The sequence below is a fragment of the Elgaria multicarinata genome, chromosome 1 (genome assembly GCF_023053635.1).
Source record: "Elgaria multicarinata webbii isolate HBS135686 ecotype San Diego chromosome 1, rElgMul1.1.pri, whole genome shotgun sequence".
NCBI lineage: Eukaryota > Metazoa > Chordata > Lepidosauria > Squamata > Anguidae > Elgaria > Elgaria multicarinata.
In genome coordinates this window covers 97,106,614-97,130,315 of record NC_086171.1, presented here as the reverse complement: position 1 = coordinate 97,130,315, position 23,702 = coordinate 97,106,614, and the positions used below count along the sequence as shown (strand labels likewise).

At 46.3% G+C, this 23,702-nt stretch overlaps 1 protein-coding gene across 3 annotated transcripts in view; it reads left to right on the top strand.

Moving 5' to 3' along the window:
* The window catches only part of LOC134403118 (carboxyl-terminal PDZ ligand of neuronal nitric oxide synthase protein-like), a 121,851-nt gene that overhangs the window by 47,555 nt on the left and 50,594 nt on the right, over positions 1–23,702 (top strand). For 2 of the 3 annotated variants that reach the window (XM_063133234.1, XM_063133227.1), the window contains 8 exons: positions 4,665–4,757; positions 8,450–8,508; positions 10,425–10,533; positions 13,724–13,865; positions 14,379–14,521; positions 15,489–15,656; positions 17,568–17,733; positions 21,497–21,649. In XM_063133234.1, coding sequence (XP_062989304.1) covers positions 4,665–4,757; positions 8,450–8,508; positions 10,425–10,533; positions 13,724–13,865; positions 14,379–14,521; positions 15,489–15,656; positions 17,568–17,733; positions 21,497–21,649 — 1,033 coding nt within the window. Of the gene's footprint in view, positions 1–4,664; positions 4,758–8,449; positions 8,509–10,424; positions 10,534–13,723; positions 13,866–14,378; positions 14,522–15,488; positions 15,657–17,567; positions 17,734–21,496; positions 23,366–23,702 lie in introns of those variants that run through there. The other variant, XM_063133242.1, reaches the window with a different exon arrangement.

The window sequence follows — 23,702 nt, the reverse complement described above, 5'->3', positions numbered from 1 at the left end:
TAATTGCCACTTTATCCACTAAGTCATCCCTATTGGTCAGAATCAAGTCAAGGATTGCCGATCCTCTAGTTCCTTTCTCCTCTTTCTACAGGAGAAAGTTATCAGCCACACATGTCAGGAATTTCATGGAAGGGCCACTTTTGGCAGTATTTGTCTCCTAACAGTAATTGAAGTCCCCCAATACTATATCACACTTCTTTGAAATACTGGCAATTTCCTTATCAAAAGTTTCATCCTCGTCTTCTCCTTGAATGGTGGCTGGTAGTAGACTATCATGTTCCTTTTATTCCTTGCCCCATTTATTTTAATCCAAATGCTCTCAATGGGGCTCCCAGGCTCATCCGCCTGTATTTCTGTGCAGGGATAAGTATTTTTAACGTATAGTGCGACTCCGCTCCCTTTCTATTTCTTCTTTTCTTTTTGAACAAGTTATACCATTTAATTGCTGCATTTCAGTCATGGGAGTCGTCCCACCAAGTTTCAGTTATACCCATCAAGTTGTATTTGCCTTCATCTATTAAGAGTTCAAGTTCATTCTGTTTGTTTCCCATACTTTGGGCATTAGTATATAGACATCGAAGACCATGTTCTTTATAGTCTGGCTTCTTTCCTACATTATTGTGAAGACTATTTTTGGATGTTATTAGAGCTGTTCCCTCTGTTATGGTGCATAAGCCTTCATCCATTGCTGCCTCCAAGTTTATGTTTCCTTCCCCAGTAGGATTAAGTTTAAAGCCCTCCTGATGAAGTTCTTCATGCTGTGGCCAAACACATTTCCCCCACTTGCCAGTAATCCATCTTCTAAGTAGCATAGCCCGTGGTCCCAGAATCCAAATCTCTCAGGTCAGCACCACCTTCGTAGCCAGTCATTCACCCGGAGAATTTTTCTTTCTCTTTCTATTCCTCTTCCAAGAACTGGGAGGATGGATGAGAAAACTATCTGGGCCCCAAAGTCCTTGAATTTCCTTCCCAAAGCTTCCAAGTCTGACATGGTTTCTTCAGAGCTCTGCTCGGCATTATCATTTATTCCCACATGGATGAGAAGATGTGTCAGTGAACTTTATGAGCTTTGGCAACCCTTCAGTCACATCTCTAATCTGTGCTCCAGGGAGACAGCATACCTTGCGAGTCCATGGGTCTTCGCAACATACTTGCATTTCAATCCCATGCAGCAGGGAATCTCCCACAGCAACTACTATTCTCTTGTTGTTTTAGGTCCTGATATCAAGGGCCAGGATCTCTTCTTGATCATCCCAGAGTGCAGGACCCAGAATAATGCACTCAAGTTGCAGGAACCCAGATTCCAGCTGGTCATCAGGAAAAAAATCCTGACTGTTAGAGCAGTACAACAATGGAACCAGTAACCTAGGGAGGTCATGGACTTTCTCACCCTAGAGGCATTCAAGAGGCAGCTGAACAGCCATCTGTCAGGGATGCTTTAATTTGGATTCCTGCATTGAGCAAGGGGTTGGACCTGATGGCCTTATACGCCCCTTCCAACTCTACTATTCTATGATTCTCTGCTCTGTTCAGCTAGGAGTCAGCCCACTCAGCTGCTGAGAGCAATCAGGCTACGCCCCTTCAGGCCCAGCAGCAGCTCTCAGGACACACGCCTTCAATCACAGCTTTCAGGATCACATAGAAGCTTTCGATAGGCAGTCTCCTGGATTTATTTGAGGCCTCTTTGCCTTGGCTTCCTCTTCCGCTACACCTCCCCTGCCAAATTCCTGTTTGCTCTCCCTGTTTGTTCACTCTTTCGGAGCTTGCTTCCTAATAATATAATATTTATTTATTACCTGCCTCTCTCTCTGAATCGAGGTGGGGAACAACATGGAATACAAAAATATTATAAAAAACACATAAAACTGATTAAAAACATATAAAACTAATAGATTATTAAAATAACGGCCAGACATCTTAAAATTCAACTGGGTAGGCCTGCTGGAAGAGATCAGTCTTTATAGCTTTTTTAAATTCAGAAAGACTGTTAAGTCGGCAAATCTCTCCCAGCAGGCCACTCCACAGTCTGGGAGCAGCAGAAGAGAAGGTCCTCTGGATAATGGTTGGCAGCCTAGTTTTAGCTGACTGAAGTAAATTCTTCCCAGAGGACCTGAGTGTGCAGGGAGGATTGTACGGGAGAAGGCGATCCCGCAGGTAACCTGGACCCAAACCAGGTAGGGCTTTAAAGGTAATAACCAACACTTTATACTTCGCCCGGAAACTAATTGGCATCCAGTGAAGTGATTTTAAAATTAGTTTAATGTGGTCACCCCTAGGTGTATTGGCGACCAACCCGGCTGCCATATTTTGAACTAGTTGATGTTTCTGGACTAGGCACAAAGGTAGCCCTATGTAGAGCGCATTGCAGAAGTCGAGCCTCGAAGTTACCAGCGCGTGCACTACCGTCTTTAGGTCTTCCAACTCTAGGAAGGGGCGCAGCTGGCATATCAGCTGAAGCTCATAGTAGGCACTCCTGGCCATCACATCCGTCTGGGCTGTCATTTGGAGTGACGGATCCAGGAGCACCCCCAAGCTGCAAATGCAGTCTTTCAGAGGGAGTTTAATCCCATCCAGAACTGCTTGACACACCTCCAAAGCCAGGCTGGGGCCTTTGACCGTAAGCACCTCCGTCTTGTCTGGATTCAGTTTTGGTCTGTTTTTCCTCATTCAGCCCATTACTGCCTCCAAGCATTCATTCAGAGGAGACACACTATCCTTAGCTGACGCTGTTGTCGAAGGTGTAGAGAAATATATTTGGGTGTCATCAGCACACTGATAACACCCCACCCTATGCCTCCAGATGATCTCTCCCAGTGGTTTCATGTAGATGTTAAAAAGCATTGGAGATGGTACTCCATACAACAGCTCCTTCTTTGAAGAGCAGCTATCCCCCAGAATCACTATCTAGAACCTGCCTGAGAGGTAAGACCGGAACCACTGTAGCACAGTGCCCCTGATTTCCAACTCCTCACCCCCCCAGGCATTCCAGAAGGATACCATGGTTGATGGTATCCAAAGTCACTGAGAGGGCCAGAAGTACCAGCAGGGACGCACTCCTCCTGTTAATACTCAAGCGTAGATCATCCACTAAGGCAACCATAGCTGTCTCACCTCTGTATCCTGCCCCGAAGCCGGTTTGAAACAGGTCTAGAAAATTTGCATCATCTAAAACTGCTTGGAGTTGGAAGGCAACTGCCCTCTCAATCACCTTCCCCCAAAACGGAAGGTTTGATACTGGTCTGTAGTTATTAAGGTCCAGGGGGTCCAGGGAGGGCTTTTTTAAAAGTGTACCTTCTAGTCCAGTTAGGGCAGTTCTTCTCTGTTCTGCTCAGTTAGGAGTCAGGAAACAGAATGAAACTCCTAACCCACTCAGCTGCTGAGATGATAGGTGACTTTAGAAACACAACCAGATAAACTAGTAAAATAATGCACAGGATTACAGTTACCTTATTCCTGACTAATGCCAGCCACTAAAAGCCTGCCTTGTACACTGCACACTGGATTTGTACCTGTCTAATAATTGGTATTAAGGATATGGTATAATAATGCCCAAGTAGCATACTTGGATAACCTTCCAGCACAGACTGAAGGCAACAGGAGGCATTGCTGTGCTGTTCATTAGAGCAATCTATTGTTTCACTACATAACTGAACCTCTTGTTGGTTCAGTTACAGAATTGTTCATCGTCCCAAATTAGATTAGCATCAGGTCCTGCTGCTAACTTCCACTGCAGTGCTGTGATGGCCCCTGACTGAAGTTATGTCTGTACTTCCTAGGAACAGAAAGAAGGGCCTAGTGTTGGTCAATATTAGGCTCAATGTGGACTTCAGGGAGTAGATGCACATCTGACTTAATCCCCACCACTACTGCTAGTGGCCCATACAGATATCCTGAAGTATTGTCAGATGTCCTTGGTATTGGGACTGGACTTATTGTAGCTTTGTGCTCCAGATTTTTTTAAAATTTATGTAGCGTGGTCTTGCTTTGAAAATGTGGTGTATTTGTGAGGGCTACTAAGTTTATTTATTTATTTATTTATTTATTACATTTTTGCAAGATCCGTATTTCTTGGATTTTAAGACACACACTAATTTCAGTACCACCCACAGAAAAAAAGCTTTGATTCTAAGAAATAATAAACACACCTGCAATTCTAAGATGCACCCTGTTTTTAGAGATGTTTATATGGGGGGAAAAGTGTGTCTTTGAATCGAAGAAATATGGTAGTCTGGGGCTGAGTTGACAGTGGGGCCAGACCAGACCATGGCTGGCACAGGAACTGCTGTGGCCCATCAGATTATGCCACCATCCACCTTGTATTCAGGGCGGAATCTCTCTATTTTGACTCATCAGAGGGAACCCTTTTCCTCATTAGGCAGACTGTGTGGGCCAGATCTTTTGAATATCCCTTGTGGGTGTGCTGAACTCCTCCCCCTTCCCTCTAAACATATCCCTTTCTCTGATGCTTGCAGTGGCTTCCAATGTCCACATCATACCCACCTTATGATCCTGCTCACACATAGCTCTGTGCATGCAAAGTACTACTTGGGGGCTGTGAAAAGGGTCTCAGCTGCAAGTCAGAATGTGGGCTGCTGTGCCCTATGATCTAATTGGAGAACATTGCTAAAAGGAGCTTACTACCAACTGTCTTTTGGTCCCCTCAGTATGAATTCAAAGCCAAAAGTATAAAGAAGAAGAAGGTGAATCTAATGGTGTCGGTAGATGGTGTGAAGGTGGTGCTGAAAAAGAAGAAGAAGGTGAGTTTCTGATTTCTCAACCTACAGTCAGTCCTGAGCCCTGCAGAGGGAAGTCCTCCTGTGGATTGGACAGAGACTTCGGAACTGCCCTGCAAATTCTAGACTCTGGAAGGCTCTCCATGCAGCCCTTACTAGTCTTTCTTTGCAAACTGAGCAAAGCTTAACAGACATCATGTCTCTTTTTACCCCCATCCTGTAACTTGATGGTTGCTTCGAATGCTGTGTTGTTGCTGCTGTCTTGCAAGTTGTTTCTATGATGAAAATCGTAATGTGATTTTTTTCCTGCCTGTATCTACTCAGGAGGCTAACAACAGGATCAAGCCTGTCTTAGATTATTGGGCATAATTCGATCTCGCTTGCAAGAGACCTGGATGTAAATAATCTCTATCGTATTCTTTTCTTCACAGACTTAAAGCACATTTCCCAGCCTACTAACTCCTCTGCCCTTTAACAAAGCCTTACAATGGGAAAATGAATGTGGTTCTTCCTCTGAAAAGTTCAAACTATGCTTGGTTTTAGAGGGAACAAGGGAACAGGAAGAGGCCACTGCTTTTCCTGCTGCAGCCCCATTTCTGTACCCCTGACCTGGGAAAGCTGCAAAGAATGGTGGCCAATAAGGCCCCTGGAGCCACTTACCCCTGTGCCCGGCCCTGGACTCCCAGCAGTGCGCCTTGTCCGCATGGCAGTGCTGCCCCTGCGCTCTCATTGGCTTCTGTTGCTCCAAAGCTGCTGTGGCTGGTGGGCTCTTTCCTGCGCAGGAAATCGTTGACTTTTGCACCAACAGTCTTGCTGAGGTTCTTGAGGTGGTGGCTGCCACCTGTCTACTAGGGGTTCTGCATTTTGCTGTGTGCAATGTGTCCTAGTCCACAGATTTCCGTGTCGTTATCTGTGACCCATTCCCTAACAGTAGCTTCTAATCCCTGTGCTGGATTTCCCAGCCTTTGCATGTATTCCTGTTTCACTTCTCCACCAGTCCTACCCCTGATTGTTTACCTGCAATCAATCACCTGCACATTGGAGCACAAGTGCCCAGCCCTTTTCCTTGCATTTTGTGCTGCTTTTTTCTGGAGGTGTTGCCTCTTGCTGTCAGCCCCAATGTTTGTCTTGCCCTCTTCCTTGCATTTTTCTCCCTTTAGTTTACTAACAAGTCCTGAGGGCTGCACAGGATGAGGCACTGGCATTGGATTGGATTTTCAGCTCTGTAAGGGCAAGAGTGGACAAAATTTGTCTATATCTGGCCCGTGAAACAGTTTTATCTGGCTCTCAATGGCCATAGCAAATTTCAATCAAGGTGAAAAACATCAGAGTTTTCAAAAGTTGTGAAAGTATTTATTTATTTATTACATTTATATACCGTGCCATAGCCAAAGCTCTCTGGGCGGTTTACAAAGATTACAAATATTGAACCTTAAAAACAGATATACAAAAATTAAAACCATTAAAAGCATAAAAACAGATTACATATCAACACAACATATGTTGTTAAATGCCTGGGAGAAGGGAAGAGTCTTAACCTGGTGCCGAAAAGATAACAATGTACCAACATTGTTATCTTTTCGGCACCAGGTTAAGACTCTTCCCTTGATGAGGGAAGAGGCCTCTTGATGAGGCCAGGTGAGCCTCATCAAGGAGAACATTCCATAATGGGTGTGGGGGGTATCACTGAAAAGGCCCTCTCCCCTGTCGTCATCATCTAAGCTTTCAACAGAGCAGGCACCCTGAGGAGGGTCTTAGATTTTGAGCATAGTGTACAGGTAGGTTCATGTCAAGAGAGGCATGATAAGGTAATGGCATGACCAGGTAATGTCCAAAGGCAAAGCAGAGTTCAAGCAGGGCCGGAGGCAAGAGGTAAAGTCCAGAGGCAAGCAGGGTTCAAAGTCCAAAGGCAAAACAGAGTCCAAGCAGGGCCAGAGGCAAAAGGCATGGTCAGGCGAAGCAGAAGGCCAGGCCAGGCGTCACAGGAAGTCAGGAACGGGCTACAGCAGGCACAGGAAACCATGTTGCTGTGGCAAAGGCTGGAATGGAAATGCTGTTCTTATATAGCCCTTTCCCGGCTGCTCCCAGCTGGTCCGCATCAGCCCATCTGGGAGTGCTTGCTGATATGGGCCTGGATCCTGCAAATACCCTACGGCCGGCAAGGTGCACTGCGGCCACCAGGTGGTGCTGCAGGGCAGAACCTGACAGCAACAAGGATGATCAGGGGTCTGTCAGGAATGCTTTGAGGTGGATTCCTGCATTGAGCAGGGGGTTGGATTCGATGGCTTTATAGGCCCCCTCCAACTCTACTATTCTATGATTCTGTATACCATGGAGCTGTATGAGATCTACTCAGGAGAGGGTGTTCAGGAGCAATCATATCAACCGCTTAGGTCATTTCTGCATTCCACAGTTCATAAGAACAGAAGAACAGAAAAAGTGTCATGCTGGATCAGGCCAAGGGTCCATCTAGCCCAGCACTCGGTTTACACTGTAGCCAACCAGCCATCTGCCAGGGATGAACAAGCAGGACCTGGTGCAACAGCACCCTCCCACCCATGTTCCCCAGCAACTGGAGCACACAGGCTTATTGCCTCGAATACTGGAGATAAGCACACAACCACCAGGGCTAGTAGCCACTGATAGCCTTAGCCTCCAGGAATTTATCCAACCCGCTTTTAAAGCCATCGAGATTGGTGGCCATCACCACATCCTGTGGCAGTGAGTTCCATAATTTAACTGTGCACTTTGTTGTTTCAACAGGAGAACCAGCCCTAACAGCCCTGTTTAATTTTTGTGAACCGCCCAGAGAGCTCCAGCTATTGGGCGGTATAGAAATGTAATAAATAAATAAATAAATAAAACTCCCCAGAGCCCTTTGGAAACCATCCGAATCTTGGGGCGGACCATCTTAATAGGACCCCCACCCTTGCAGAGGGGAAAAGCTGCTGTAAGTCTAAACCTCAGCAGGCAGTGCTCTGACCATGACGAAGGGACTCATGTGAGGTCCCCCACTTTCAGACCGCCATCTCCATGTCCAATTGTGAAAACCAGGTCTAGAGTATGCCCTGCTACACGCGTTGGGCCGATGGCATGTTGGCACAGTCCCATGGTTGTCATGGAGACCATGAAATCCTGAGCTGCCCCGGATAAGGTGCCCTTGACATGATTGTTGACATCCCCAGAACCAACAGTCTGGGGGATCTCAGCAGTGCATGCGAGATCATCTCCGTCAGCTCACCTAGAGAGTCTGTTGAGCAGTGGGGAGCGGGGGCGGTACACCAACGGAATCCCTAATCTGTCCCGCTGATCCAACACAAGGTGCAAACACTCCAGACCAGTAGTCACATGGACAGTGGGCCTGCAGAGGGGGATGGAGTTCCTATAGACCACATCAACACCCACTCCCCCCACAACTCTCTTTGTGTTATATCCCTCTTTGTGTTTTGTCAATAATATCCTGCCTGGATCACTGTTTTGACAAGACAACTCCCCCACACCCTCCCCAATAATATAGAAGTTGGCATTCCATGCTTTAAGGCATTCAGGAAAATGTAGTAATGAAAGGACTTGAATCCACACAACAGAGCCTCTAAAAAGAGCATACTGATGTCTGAAGGATGATCACTACATTAAACCATCTGGAGGGGGGGGTGTAACCTTTGTGCCACTCAAAGAGGCATCTGTCCTGCTTATACACAGCTCTTTTTTTGCAGAAGAAAGAATGGGACTGGAATGAAAGCAAGCTGCTGGTGATGCATGACCCAATCTACAGGTAAGAGCTTGTGAGCAAAGGAGTGTGAGCTTGCAGCTGGGCCGCAGCATTGTTTACAGCAGCAGGTTGCATGGAATAGGAAAGTCCTTGATGAACCAGGGGAAGCTCTCTTTTTGCAGAAGAGCCTTTGGAAGAAGGATTTGGAGGATGAAGACAAGATAGAACTTGTATCATAGAGGCACAGAGTTGGGAACAACAAAGGGCTGAGGGCAGATAGAGACGAGGGAGTTTTTGTCAGATTATGTGGGTCTGTGCTCCACCATTATTATTATTATTATTATTATTATTATTATTATTTATATAGCACCATCAGTGTACATGGTGTACACCACCACCCCCATTAGATTTGGTCCAGTCTCCAGGCCATCTGGACTCTGGTGTCAAGTCCCAAATGCATCTAGATGAGGACCTCTGGGCAGTGCTAGCATTGACTAGAGGCCATCTAGATCCAGATGTGATGGCCATATCATTGCAGTGAGACAGGAGCCAGAGGCTTGTGCCCTGCTTCAGCCTCCCACCAACCCTTCTTCCTACAGCTCTCCTGGAGGCTCTATACACAACGTGAAGCCTGCAGGCAAGTTCTTGAGGCCTTGGACACATGCAGAAAAACCTGGAAAACTGACAGATGTAATTCTAGAATTCTGATTATAATTCCTGGTGCTCTGTTCACTGCAATGCAAGATAACAATCAGTAACTTTGTGTATCCAGTGACCAATAATAGCCATTTAAACGCTATATCTCTTAATGGAACAGGTAGGAGTAGTTGAATTTTAAAAAGTAGCAAAGATGCACTAACACTATTAGCACATTCAAACAAAAACTGGAGAGACGAAAAAACACACCTGGTCACTTATTCAGACAATCAGTAAATATATGCCCCATACACATTTTAGTCTTTGCTTGATGGCTATATAGCCCCAATTAAAGAAAAGAACATGATAATCACTATAAATAATAATGAGGAAGAAAAGAGGGTTTTTTCCCCTTTTGCCCTCTTAAAAAAATAAGCAGGGGAGATGAGAGTTCCCTTTGCTGGAACCAGATTACAACCAGAACTAACTGGTTTTAAAAGTGTATGCTTGATGAAATTTATTTATATATTTGAAATATTTCTTGGCCACCTTTCTGGACAGCCCTCCCAAGTCTGTGTACAACGTTAAAACACTAATAAAACCCAATGTGGTATTAAATGGTTTTAAACCCCAATAAACAGAATAAAAATAGCAACAGCAGCAAACCTTCTAAAAAGAACAGGCACCAGCATAAAATAAAGCTTACAATAGCCGCGTGCAGCCGCAAACGAGCAGCAGAGCCTTGCGACGCAGGGAGAGAGGGTGGCATAGTTCGTGTTCACCACTTTTTGGTGCAGTGGAAGAGAGGCGCAAGAGGCTCTAAAAAGGATCGACAACAACAAATGGTGCAAGCTTGGAGAAGGAATGGCCTGGCTTGTCACCAGACATGAGAGCCAATTGATGCTGATGATATTCAGACTTCCCTTCATGCCAGTGGCAGGTGGGCTTTTATGGGGAAATTTTAATTTCTGAGGTCAAAATATAGCTCATCTAATACTGGGAAATGTGATATTCCTCCCACAGAACTGTAACCTTGAGGGATCTGGACTGTTTCGCAGCTGTGACATTACAATGGGCCATTTACTGAGGTGAAAACAGACAGTCTAGAAAGTCCTTTACTGTTGCTTGTGAACATGCCCTTGGCAGCCCCATTCACATAGAGCCTGATGCCCTTCATTGCTGCCTGATATCCCACCTGCAAAGTCCGCCCAACAAAACAGTTCGAAAGGCAGGAATCAGGAGTCCCCTGTGTAGACCTCCCTATTTAGACATTGGCAAAGTTGCCTGTTTCCCACACAGTGTGTGGACATGCACATACACATACAGTTGTGCTGTTCCTGCAGGATATTCTATGTATCTCACGATTCCCAGGACCTGAAGATCTTCAGTTACATTGCCAGGGATGGCTCCAGCAACATCTTCCACTGCAATGTTTTCAAGTCCAAGAAGAAGGTAAGCTGCAAGCTGACCAATGTACAAGCTTGGGGGCCTCTGATGTCTCCCTAGTGAATTGAGTATCTCCCTCAGGTGTATATTGGGGCATTTGTGCCTCTGTGTCCCAAGGCAGGATGAGACCTACTTAGATGGGAATTGTGATCAGGTTATGAGGAATGCATTTTTCTCCCTTTGGGAGGAGAAGCACAGCTAGCTTAAGGGAGGGCCCCTCCTAGTCCAGAGGTGTAAAGGACTCTCCTCTCAATCGCCAGACAACTTCCTCCCTTTCTCACTGGTATGCGAGTTCCAGCAGAACTCTGTTTGCAAGATCCCAACTTGGGGATGGGTAGCTGGGGGCAGGGACAGAAAGCGTCTTAGCCTCAGCAGGAACAGTGAGGGAGAAATCCCCCACAACCCTCTTTTAACTGACAGTCAAGGGATTAGAACTTGCTCCCTCAGGGCACTTTTCTTTTCCCCACACAACCAAGGCGACAAAGGAGTATATTCGGGCTGCCGCTGCACAGGTACTGCCCTGACCATCTGTGAACCAATGCATTGCTTCCAGCCACCTCCCTCAGCAGCGGGTCTCACCTGTCATGTTGCTGAGAAATGGCCTCTCAAGAGGCATGGGGGCAGCACAAAGGCACATGTAGGGGAAAGTACAAATACCACCTTCTCGGTCAGGGAGAGAGGATCCCAGTCCACTCTGTTCCCTTCTCTCCTGCTAGATAGAATGAGGAGTTCAAATGCTCTCCCCCTCGAGTGCCCCATGTCTTCTCAGAGCTCATAGGGATCAGTCCCCTCTTAGAGGTTGGAGCAAGTGATCTACTAATCCACAGTTGCTCTAAGGACAGTGCAGCGGCCGCAGCGGCCACCACCCCTACTGAGAACACTCTCCTTCAGCCCACAGGGTTACTGCAGTGCAAAGAGTTGCATCCACTCTTGCCAAGTGAGGCCCACACTTGCACCTGCTCCGGATCCTGCTCTTGTAGCCACAGGTGTGATTTTCCCATTTGTCTGCTATGCATAAGAGGCAGGGAGATAAGCATAATAAAACCTCTAAACAAAGAGGGAAACTCCCAGATTTGCAAGTCTCCACTGGGACATAAAACATTTAGACCTGACTTTCCAGATCTTCCAGGGAGGAAAAACCCAAGTATCTCACAGGGGGCTCCTCTGCTCTTTATCTGTGTCTCCGACAGCCCCAGTTCTCCTAGGCAGGGTTAGAGAATTCAGGGAGGAAGGATGGTGAGCTGACAGGACAAACCGCCCAGAGAGCTTCGGCTATAGGGCAGTATATAAATGTAATAAATAAATAAATAAATAAATAAACCAGCCCAGGACAGACTTTCCCTACATTGCAGTTTCCCTGGCCAGGTTTGCAGAGACCCTCCAACTCTCCCATCAAACTACATATTACTTTAAAGATGTAGCTACTTCCTATGTCTTACCCTTACTTAAAAGTAGGCATAGGGGAACCTGATCTGGATTGGGACCCTAGAGTAGGGATGGTTTTGACCCTTTGACACACCCCACTGCAGCCCCCCCTAGATCCCACCCCCACCTGCAATATGCATTGCCAAAAAAGGATCCATTCATAGAAGAGCCCTGCTGGATGAGACCAAAGGCCTATCTAGTCCATCATCCTGTTCCCAAGGTGGCTGACCAGGTGCTTATGGAAAGCCCACAAGGAGGACCAATAGTACCCTTCTGTTTGTATTCTCCAGCAACTGGTATTCAGAGGCATACTGACATTCGTCTTATTCTCTGTGATTTTTTCTAAACCTCTTTTAAACCCATCCAAGTTGATGACCGTTACCACTTTGTTTCAATGGGTCCTTTTTTTTCCTTTTTCCTTTTTTTTTTTTTTACATCCAATCCCAAATGATCTTTCCCAGTGGTTCCATTGGTAACAGAACGGAACCTAAAAGCCAAAGGGTTGAGTAGCAGGATCCCGGCGGCACCTTCTGGGACCTCCCCCATTAGGTGGAAGTAGAGCCACTGCAAAGTCCATGCCTACCAACCAGCTCAGAAGGATACTGTGGTTGATGCTACTGAAAGCTGCCGAGAGGTATAGCAGAACCGATAGGGAAGCACGCTCCCATCCAGCTCCCAGCATAAGTCAGCCACTGCTGTGACCAAGGCTGTTGTACTCCTTTGTCATCCCTATGCTAGGGGCTTAGATAAATTCCTAGAGGAGAAGGCTATCAGTGATGATCAGAGGCAGTAATCATATGTACACCAGTTGCTGGGGAACATGGGCGGGAGGGTGCTGTTTCTCATCAGCTGGTTGCCCACTGTGTGAACAAAATGCTGGACTAGATGGACCCTTGGTCTGATCCAGCATGGCTCTTCTTATGTTCTTAAATTCTAGGAGAGAAACAGAAATTTCTGTTTTTCTTTCTTATAAATGGAACCTCTGCAGTGGGGCTCAGACCCAATCATGCAGGGATGTCTGTTGGAATCTTCAGAACATCCAACTTGAGCCATTGAGTTTTCTTTGAATGCTGCAGAGATGATTTGAAGAAAGGGTTCTTAGGACAGTGATCCACAGGGGTTCCTGGGGTGGTAATGGCTCCTTCCCCTTCTGAGACTGGAATGGAGTGGTAGCCATGGCTTTGAGTTCCAGTTAGCTGGCCCTGCCTGCTCCAGTTGATTGTGGCCAGACCATCCAAAGCTTTCTTTCAGACATCACCCTTGTCCTGCCTCCTATGCTTTTGGTGGGCTAGCAGCCTGTCAAAAAAGATAAATGGTTTCAGAAGCCAGGACAAGGAAGAGACAGCAAGGGCCAGTCTCTGACCTTTGGAGGTATCTCCCAGCTATGATCCTTTCCAACTATGGTCATTGTGCCATGAAACCTTATGGCTTCAGTATGCACCTTCAAGGAGGCCCTGAGGCCAGATCGCCTCCACAGCAGGCACTTGCTGAGTCAGTGTGTTATGCAAGGCCTACATAGGCCATAGGAATCAAATGCTTGAGAGGAGCATGGGAGAGGGCAGCAACTTGGGCCTATGTAGAGTTCTGACCGATCAGGCTCTGGTGCATATTGCCATTGGCCTCTGCACCACTCCTAGCCAGAGATGAATCCTTGGTGTAATACCTAGAGTTGGGGCTTGGCAGGGGGATGCTGACCCACAGCAGTAGCTTGGAAAGAGGTCTTGTTCTCTGGCCTAGGAGGAACATCTCCTTCTCTCTCCTCTCTGCACAGAGTCAGGCCATGCGCATTGTCCGAACTGTGGGTCAGGCATTTGAGGTGTGCCACAAGCTGAGCCTTCAGCACACTCACCAGAATGCTGATGGCCAAGAGGACAGCCAAAGCGAGAAGGGCAGTGACGATTTGGAGGCACCAGGTATGGGGGCAAGTAGGAGGGATGGGGGAGGGGAGGCTCCTGCTGTCCTTATTCCTAAGGCTCTGTAGTCACACAGCAGAGCTCAAGCCCTGAAGAGAGGCTCCACCTGACCCTCACAAAAAGGTTGTCAGAAACTTCTGTGGAGTGGAGCATGGGCACCAGCAATGTGCTCATGATGGCAGCCCTTGGCAGGCAGAGAAGTGCTCCCACCTCTCAGTCACAGAGTTCAAAGGGTGCACAGTAACACCTCCACCTACCCTTCATCCCTTGGCATGCTACTGGCCACACTGAGACTCCCAACCCGAAGAACCTTTCAGAAAGGCAGCTGAAAGGTTCTTGTTGGTCTGAAGCCCCCACTGAAGGTGCTGGGCCTCCAGCCCAGGAAGGGGCTATAGTGACTCTGGATGGCTGACACAATCCCCCCTCCTACCTCTCTCTCTCTCTCTCTCTCTCTCTCTCTCTCTCTCTCTCTCTCTCTCTCTCTCTCTCTCTCTGCTTGTGGTCTCCCTGAAGCTGAGCCTGTTGGCACTGCTGAGGAAACAGACATTGATGCTGTGGACATTGGACTACCAGGGAGCGATCACTTGGAGTTCAACAGAGGAGTGACAGACCTTGATGCTGTGGGTAGAGAGTCGCCTGGCCTGCTTTGCACTGAGGTACATTTATCCCTGTTGGTCTTTTCCAGGAACAAAGTATGGTAACCCTAGAGAAGACTGAGCAGGGGGTGTCTGTTACTCTGCCGATTCCTGCAGTCAGGGGTTCCGGAAAAGAGCAGGAGCTAACCAAGTTAGCCACACACATACCCTCCAGCCAGCCCCAACACACTAAAGCAGACATCATTGTGCCACAAGCAGGAGCAAAGGAGGCACCTGCAGAACAGGGTTCCAACTACTTAAGCAAATCTATCAAGCCACACAATTTTCTAGAAAGTAAAGAACTTATGTTTAGTGGTTAATCTGATCAGCAGGGAGGGGAGTTGCTTTCATGCCTTCAATGTAGCAAATCGTTTTAATCCTAGGAAAAAAAGTGGAGGTGGTTGTGAGAGGAACAAAACACCTCTGCAGAGTTTTCCCCAAAAGGAATTTTATTGTGATTCATGTCACTCCATCCCACTCCACCAGTAAACTCTCTCTGTCCTTGATACCCCAATGACAGGTGGATGCAATGTTTTCCACCAGCCCAAGTGATAGAGAAAAGGCCCAACCCCCGCCCTCTCATTCCCAGGCATGCTTTGCTCCTTCTAGGCCTGATCCTGGCAGGAAGGAGTTGTACTTAAGTGGCTACCTGGCCAGACAACAAGCCTCTGTCTTTCGGAGCTTCCCATTCAAGCTCTGGATCCCGTTCTCCCTGAGCAGTCATGGTTCACCCTGGATGCTGCTCCTTTACTGATGGAGTAAAAAGAGAAGAGGGCAAGTGGGCAGCCTTATTCTGCTTTTCCAGCTATGTGTGACTCTGGGACACACAGGTGAGATCTTTGGGATCTTATCTTCTGATCCCTGTGGTTTCCGTTCTTATTTATTTTTATTAAATTTATTTAATTATTAAATTTATATACCGCCCCATAGCCGACACTCTCTGGGTGGTTTACAAAAGTTAAAAACAGTATCTGCTTGTATTTTTCAGGGCTTGCTTCATAAAGACAGTATCCTGACAGCTTCTCCCAAGATGCTGCTCCCTTCATCTGCCCAGTTGCCTGAGCCAGGGGTTCCTTTATCTGCTCACCACCAGATGCAGTTTCTGCAGCAGCTCTTGCAACAGCAACAGCAACAGACTCAAGTTGCTGTGGCCCAGGTCTCTATCCGTTGTGCGGGGCAACAAAGATAATCTGAGCAGAGCCAATACATGAGCTCACCTAAACATCTTAAGAGCAAGGAGGTCTGCGGAGCACTCAGTTCCTGCCCTTTAGCTGGGAACCAGCATGAGCGTTAAGGTGTCCTCTGGCTTCACCAGATAGTCTCCAGGAGGGCCCCTTGTCTTCTCTGCCATTAGCTTACAGAAAATGTAGGGGCCTTGGGTGTTTGGTGACATGACAGAGCATGATAGAATTTCCATCACACTGATCTCAGTTTGTTTTCTTCTTGTATTTTGAATTGATCGTTCAATGTTTCCACTAGGGGACAGCTTGTTCAACTGCATTATCTCCATTGGGGTTGCTTACGGGTCTGTTTTTGGTCCCTTGCTGTTTTCTCTCTAGGTGACTTCAACAAATCTGTTAACTTTCAATATTGCCCAGCTGTTCTCTGCCCTAGATCGTTCCCTCCCCAACTGGTCTTGCATTTCCAACTGTTTATCTGATGTACTTGGACATCTCATCACCATTTCAAACTTAAGATGTCCAAGATGGAATGGATAAGGTTTACTCCTAAGCTACCTTCTCCTGAGTCACTTCCTGTATCCATTGCCAACATCACCATCCATTCTTAGTATGGAAGACTCACTTTTTCTCTCAGCATGGAATCTGTCACCATCACATTGCTTTGTCCTATACAGCATAGTGAAAATCCAGTTTTTCTGAACCTATATGTACTTCCTCTCTAGGAACATGTAACTGCATTCACACAATATTTCTGCCACCTCCCTTACCAGGCCTCCTCCTTCCGTCCCATCTAGTCTTCCCCTCTTTTGAAATATCTGAAGGGATTTGCCATTACGTTACTCTGTAAACAACTAGGCATATCAGTGGTGGTAATAAGAATAACTTCAGAACAAGTACTTGGTTATTGTTCTTTTTTAATCTTTTTTTTTACACTTAGACTTCTCCTATTTTTGTGCTGTGAGTGGATATTTATCTCTGTTTTTGCATGTTGCTTCCTTGATTATGGGTAGTGCTATTTTTTGCATTGTGGTAATGGCCATGGTTAACTGTTGTCTAGTCCTGATTTATTAGTTCTGAATATTTTGCGTTGGTGCATCTGAATTTAGCATCATTTGGTAGTTCCTTTAGGGTGTCATAAAACATAGCAAGGCTGCTTTAAAATAAAGCCATGTCTATCCATTCTTTTTCTGTCTGGACAGTGGCAGAGATGTGGCCAGGTGGGAAAAATGTAGTTGATGTTTGTGCCATTTGCACAGTGTGTGTGTGTATGTGCACACTGGCTGATCCAGAATTCCACACACACACATATACATGAGCAGATGAATGGGAGGAGAGGGCATTGTTTTCTTCTGTGGGAGGAACATTGTGAATTGTTTTGAGGGGGAATGGGATGCTTCTCATGTTGGGGGGGGCAGACTTTAAAAATGCTGCCTGTTCTGGCAGTAGTAGTTCTTTTGTCTTCTTCTTTTTTAAAGATTTTAAAAAGGGGTGTATGAGTTGGCAGTTGACAGAGGAGAGCTCTGGCTAGCTATAGCACATATATCCATTTTTAAATGTTAAAACGTTGCTTTTTCTTTAAAGAACAGCCGCTATCAGAGCAAGTCACATTTTTTAAACTATAAAAGAAGACAACAACAAAAGGAAGCCATTACAGAAAGAAACCTTCCCAATTATTCCCAATGTTTCAGGAACTCCACCCCCTTAAAACGGTTCCCCCAATTTGGAGAACTAGTAATCTGGGAACACAGGAGAGGTTACATCCAGCCCCAGCATATACTTACCAGCATGGGCGTAGGATTTTGTCAGGGAAAAGTCTCCCTTGCTGGCCACTTCCTCCTCCACATGGCTGCATATGACCAAGGCCTTTTCTTGTTTCTGTCCTGCAGGTGCATTTGCTGAAGGAACAGCTGGCAACAGAGGCAGCTGCCCGACTTGAGGCCCAGGCTCGAGTGCACCAGCTCTTAATGCAGAATAAGGGCCTCCTCCAGCATATCTCACTTCTAGTGAAGCAGGTGCAAGAACTGGAAGCAAAGCTGTTGAGATCTGGCACCAGTAAGAGCAATCCATGTAGAACCATTTTATTTTGTTGCTTCCATCTCTCATTTATAGCATACTTTTCATTTGATAGCGGTGGTCCTTTTCAGTCTTCGTATTCTTCCAGACATTTTTGTAGAGAGGAGACTATAGCTTAGTGGTAGAGCTTGGGCATCTATCTAAATATCCATCTTTCTTTATGGCAGATAGGTAGACACAGATGGAAACAAAATATTTCTATACAGTTTTTCTGGTTGCTAAAAGCAGTTTACAAAGCAATAAAACCTCAATAACATTTGGTAATCAAAAGTCACAGAGTCTTCACTCGAAAGCTAGCCCAAAGAAATTGGCCTTACAACCCTTATATAAAGAAACCAAAAAGATAAATGACCTCTAATGATGTCACTTTGCTTGTAGAGTTCTCAGATTCAGCCCCCACCTCCAGATAAATACTATTAGGTGGTGAGTTTGGGAAAGATCCCATTGCGATCAGTGTAGACCATATTGGGTTCTCTGGACTGATGATCAGATTCAGTATAAGGGTTAGCTGCTTATGTTCATATTGCCATTTCATAGAGAGGTCACCAAAGCCTAGAGTGTGTGACTTGACAATAGCAGTCAGTCCTGTATTTAACATTTTACTCCAATTTCTGCCTTAACTGACCCTTTGCCATTTTAAAATGGAGATGTGCTGAAACGTCTCTGAAAAATTGCAGTAATCCTATCAAAATTATGTAGTAGCTGAGAACTGCATAAAATTTGTCACCACCCTAGGTCATTGGCTAAGAAAAAATATTCTTCCCCTGGAAATTCTTATGGTTGTTTTGCCTGAGCGAGATTCTTGAAATTCAGCTGAGACTATAAAAATTGGCCTGGTTCTTCTTTGTGCTCTCTGTGCATTCCACATATGGGCTCTGCGCCTGCGTGGAGCCTCGTTCCGGAAATATTATCTAGCTGAGTACCGTTATTTTTGGCCGGAATCCTACCCCACCGCCTAGTGCACATGCTCCAGCACGTTCCTGATTTCTCCTCCATTCCTTTGCGATGGCCTTAGCTGGTGCTTCATAAGGAGGTTTTCTGTGTTGGAGATTGTGTTAGCTGAGTGTTTTTGCTTCAAAATTCTCTATTTTCCTTCATTCTTCTTAGTAGTCTTTCTTCTATATTTCTTATAAAAGTAAAAAAAATAAATTTAAAAAATTCTACTCTGCATAGATTACTATTTTTTTTGCATGGCCTTAAAGGCCCCATTTCAAAAATGCGTCTGCTGTGGTAGTAAACTGCCCATGGCGGGCGGTCACTCACTTTGTCTTTTGTGCCTCAGAGAGGCACACATAGTGGAGACTTGCCACCACTGCCAGTCCTTCTCCAAGCAGACAAGAAGACACAGGTCCAACCGGCTCAAAGTAGAGCTGTGGAAACAGACCCTTCAAAAGGTGGACAGCCCAACCCCCATCATGGAAAAAAATACAGGATCTGCCACTATCACGATGGCGTCTTTACAGGCTTTGACATCGACTGAGCCTTCGACGTCGATCGCTAGATCGGACCCTCCTACTATAGGCCGCTCCCTTGCCATCTTGACCGCTAAGAAAATTACCAAAAAAAGCTAAGAAGGCGAAATCACCCCCCGACTTGCATTCCAAAAAGAAGAAAAAGAGACGTGAAACAATGCAGGCTCCGCTGGCAGTGCTGCCCCTGACCACCATAACGGAGGTGGGGGATGGTGGTCGTCTCGACATCATGGCTGTAGGCTTGTCCTGTTGAGATGCGAGAGAAGGTTGTGGATGTACAGGTTGAGTTGACATCGGTAGCAAAACAGGGCGTAAAGGGAGGCATGCAGTTCATGTTGAGGTAGTGGTCGGATATAGTGTAGTCTATCTCTAGCTCGACAGCTATCCTTCTCCCTTCCCATGGTGTAGTCAGGATTATAATCTCATAGTGACGTCTGATAAAACCATTTGGAATATCGGTCCCAATCGCGTCTAGGTGATCTGGATCAGTCCCGATAACTTTGGCGAAATCGAGAACTGCATTGCTCGTAATACAGTATAGCTTGATATTGAAGGGTTTTTTTTTCCCTCTTGGTGCCTGCATTGACATCAGTACGGTCACAAAGGAACTGAGGGGAACGCGGGAACAAGCTGAAGCATGCACACTAGGTGATGGGGGAGGGTTCCTGCCAAAAATAACAATACTCAGCTAGATAATATTCCCTGAACGAGGCTCCGTGCAGGCGCAGAGCCCATATGTGTGACTGCACTGATGACCACTCGAAGAACCACAGTTACAGGTAAGGAACCTGTTCTTCCATCTCACCAAAGAAGTTTTGGGACAATAGTACCCTTGGTGACTCCTTAATCCTATGAAATCAGCACTCATAAAAGCATGATTGAGATTGTTGGTGCACACTTAGGAATTCGAACTAAAACTGCTGGATAACAAAAGGGCCTCCTCTTAACTTGAATTTTCATGCAAACATTTTAATTTCTATTCTTCTAATTCCAGTTCCAGTCCCAAAGAATATATATATATATATATATATATATATATATATATATATATTCATTCATTCTAATTCCAGTTCCACATGTATTAGATTTTTAGGAAATCTAGAAATGTAAAGGGTACAATACAGGATTTGGCAAGTCAGATTTTTGCCTTTAATCTCCTCCTTTAGTGTGTCCAATAATAGTGTGACATTTCCATATCAGCTATAACAGGAGCAGAACTGCTGGGGGGGTAGATTTTCTCCCATCAGGCCCCCCATAGGCCAGATGATGTTGGGGGCATGGCCCTATCCCTTGACATAACAATAAGGGACATAGCCCTCACCCCCTGACATCATCCCCCCTTTTTCTCTCTCCGTGCAGGAGCTATACTAGAGTGACCAGATTTGAAAGAGGGCAGGGCACCTGCAGCTTTAACTGTTGTGATGAAGAGGGAATTTCACCAGGTTCCCCATATATACAAATGACACCTGCAGAAATTCCCTTTTCAATACAACTGCTAAAGATACAGGAGCCGGGTCCTCCTTTTCGTAAGGTCACCCTACCTTAGTTCCAGTGCAGTCTACATACACCCTCTTTGCCTCTCTCATGTCATAGCCTGACTGTGATCATGAAGAAAGTTGTTCTGCCTCTGAGCTGTAGATCAGCTCAATGGCAGATCAAGCTCTGGCTGTTCTTTGCACTTGCAGTTGCATCTCACAAACATGGAATTTGGCTTGACACTCCAGATCCTCAAGATTCAAAATGGCTGGGAGAAGCAGAATACACAATGGCAAATAACACCAGTTGGCTTTATTTCCATAATGGAATGTCAGTATTAGTTTTCTAGTCTTTTGGGGTGCAAAACTGAGCCTTAAAATGTGTCAGTGGAGCCCAGTGAGATCTTAGAAACCAGAAGGGCATTGGGCAAGATTTTGCAGCATGGGGGTATTTCCAGGGCAGAATCAGCATGGCTACATTGCTCTGCACCTCTGCTTTTCCATTTCCCTGCGGCTGGCAGAAGCAGATACGTTTTATTTCCATAAGAGGGGAGGATCGTGTCGCAGAATTTGTGCGGAATGTGTCTCCTTCAAGCATTTGCACATAGAATCATAGAACAGCAGAACCGGAAGGGGCCTACAAGGCCATCGAGTCCAACCCCCTGCTCAGTGCTGAGCCGTGCCAAAGGCCATAAGAAGCAAATGATGGTGGGGGAGCTGCCCTCCCTCTCCCCCTCCCCAGAGAACAGAAGAGGTGACTGATAGGATGCTGCTCTTTCTCTCCCTGCCTTTCAGTGGATTCTCAAGATAGCTTGCTGGAGATCACCTACCGCTCCGGAGCCCTGCCCGTTCTGTGTGACCCCACCACTCCGATGCCTGAGGACAGCCACCTGCTCCAGCTCAGCCACAGCTTCTCCAATGTCGCCAGCTCTCTGGGCAGCCCCTTAGGTAGGAGTGACTGCTTGGCGAAGCTGGAATGCTTCCGCTTCCTTCCCAGCACAGCTCCTCCCTTGGGCAGCTTGGAGCTCATCAAGTTCCGTGAGTCTGGGATCGCCTCCGAGTACGAGTCCACCACAGACGAGAGCGAGGAGTGGGACCCATGGGCCCAGGAGGAACCGCTTCGCCTGATCCATGTCCTGAACAAGCAGGGGCTGGGAGATAGCCTGGGTGAAGAGGTTGCCATATGAAAGGAAGCCAAGATGTCTTAGGTCTGTGGCAAACAGGGCAGAGAGCACCCGGGGTTTGGGTTTCCTTGCAGATAGGCCCGAACAAGCCTGTTTTCTAAGTCTGAGAGCAGGCTCCTCACTGGAGAAGGAGAGCATCCTCTTGGGAAACAAAGTTTCAGTGACAGGTGGCAATTCCCCAGGCTGGTGTACGAAGTTGACAGTTGGGAGTTGGAGTCCTGTTTCCTAGGAATTCCACAAAAGTGTGCAATTTTGGCATCCTCAGAATCTCAACTTGCTTGCTTGCTTTTAGAAAAAGCAAGTTTTGAGCCCTTAAGGCTGATGAAACTATTGTCTTGAAAGTGTGTGGCCAGAGCCTGATCTCAAAAGCCAGCAGTGAGAGTTAGCAGAGGTGCCAGTGACCAGGAGGGGGAAGGGGGGCTTCAGTGCCCTCCATTGCTCGTTGCCCCTCCCTATAACTACTGGAAACAGAATAAATTAGGCAGAACTTGAAAGTGAATGCATGTTAGCCTAATTTGCATTACGAGAATTCAGAGGTTATTTTGTTTAGAAAGTGTTTGACTTTGGCACAGAATTGTATTGCGTGTGTTGTGGCGTGAGTTTAGAGTTGAGTATACACAGCCCTGCTCTTAGCCAAACCTTGCTGCCTTCCCTGTTTAGCCTCCAGACAGGAGCTGTAGCCTTACGGTCGTGTGAGCTGTTCAGCTGGAAACTGCGTTGTCTGTGGAGAAATAGTTTAACATGGGTTGGAACTGTGGGCCTGGTCGTTTGAATTCGTGTAATGCCCATCCCCATTCCTGAAGAGTAACCCTAGTATTTCATCATGACACCTTGGAGCAACCTTCCCCAATGGCCATGCTGACTGGGGATGATGGAATAGTAGTCTAACACATCTGGAGGACGTCAGGTTGAAAAAGGCTGCCTTAGAGACTGGCATGTGTTTTCAGGGTTCACCCATGACATAGGCCCGGCTTCTCCCTCATCTCATCTCACACATTTGCAGATTGGGTGTTAAAGATGTAACAGGGCTTTTAGTAGGAGAGTTTTTCTCTCTGACAACTCGGTGCTGAGTTGAGTATGACTCCACTCATACGCTTGTGTTCCTCACATGTCTCTTGCAGCAACGTGGAGTCATGCCAAAGGGACGCTGCCTCCGTGCCACAGTAGCTGTCCATGGAGGGGGCCTTTGTGTCTGAAGCAGGCTGTTGCCTCCAAACACTCAGGCCAGAGTGCATTGGGCTCCAGGGTGCCACCCTTGCAGTGCAGCTTCTGCATTGGTCTTCGCGATCTCCTAGAACAGTTAGTGCTCCAGAACCTTAAGCAGCCATTTTCTCTTGGAAGCAAAATAGTTCATCTGCTCCATTGCTGTGTCTGAGCACCACCGGGGCCTGGCATACACTGAACTTGTTTTGATCCTACTTCTATCAGTTCCCTCCACCACATGTGATGTTTGTTTCTGTTTCTGGAAAAGTCTTACTGAAATGATTTATTTATTATTTATTTTATTACATTTATATACCGCCCCATTCTGTAAACCGCTCCTTGGGCAGTTTACGGAACGATTCATCTCCCTTCCTGGCATCGCTGCCCAGCCTACAGCAGTCCTGTAGTCTGTAACACCTTGTCTTAAACATTTTATTCAGCATGCTAAAATAAAACATTCCATAATCCTTTTTTTCTTCATTTTTTTCAATTTTCCCAAAAAAAGGCTACAGGGGAAAAACGTTTTCCCCCTGAATTTTTCCAGTTTTTTTTTCAGGCCTTCACATCTCTAGTCTTGAAACAAACATTACAAGCTCACCTGGATTTGACCTCTG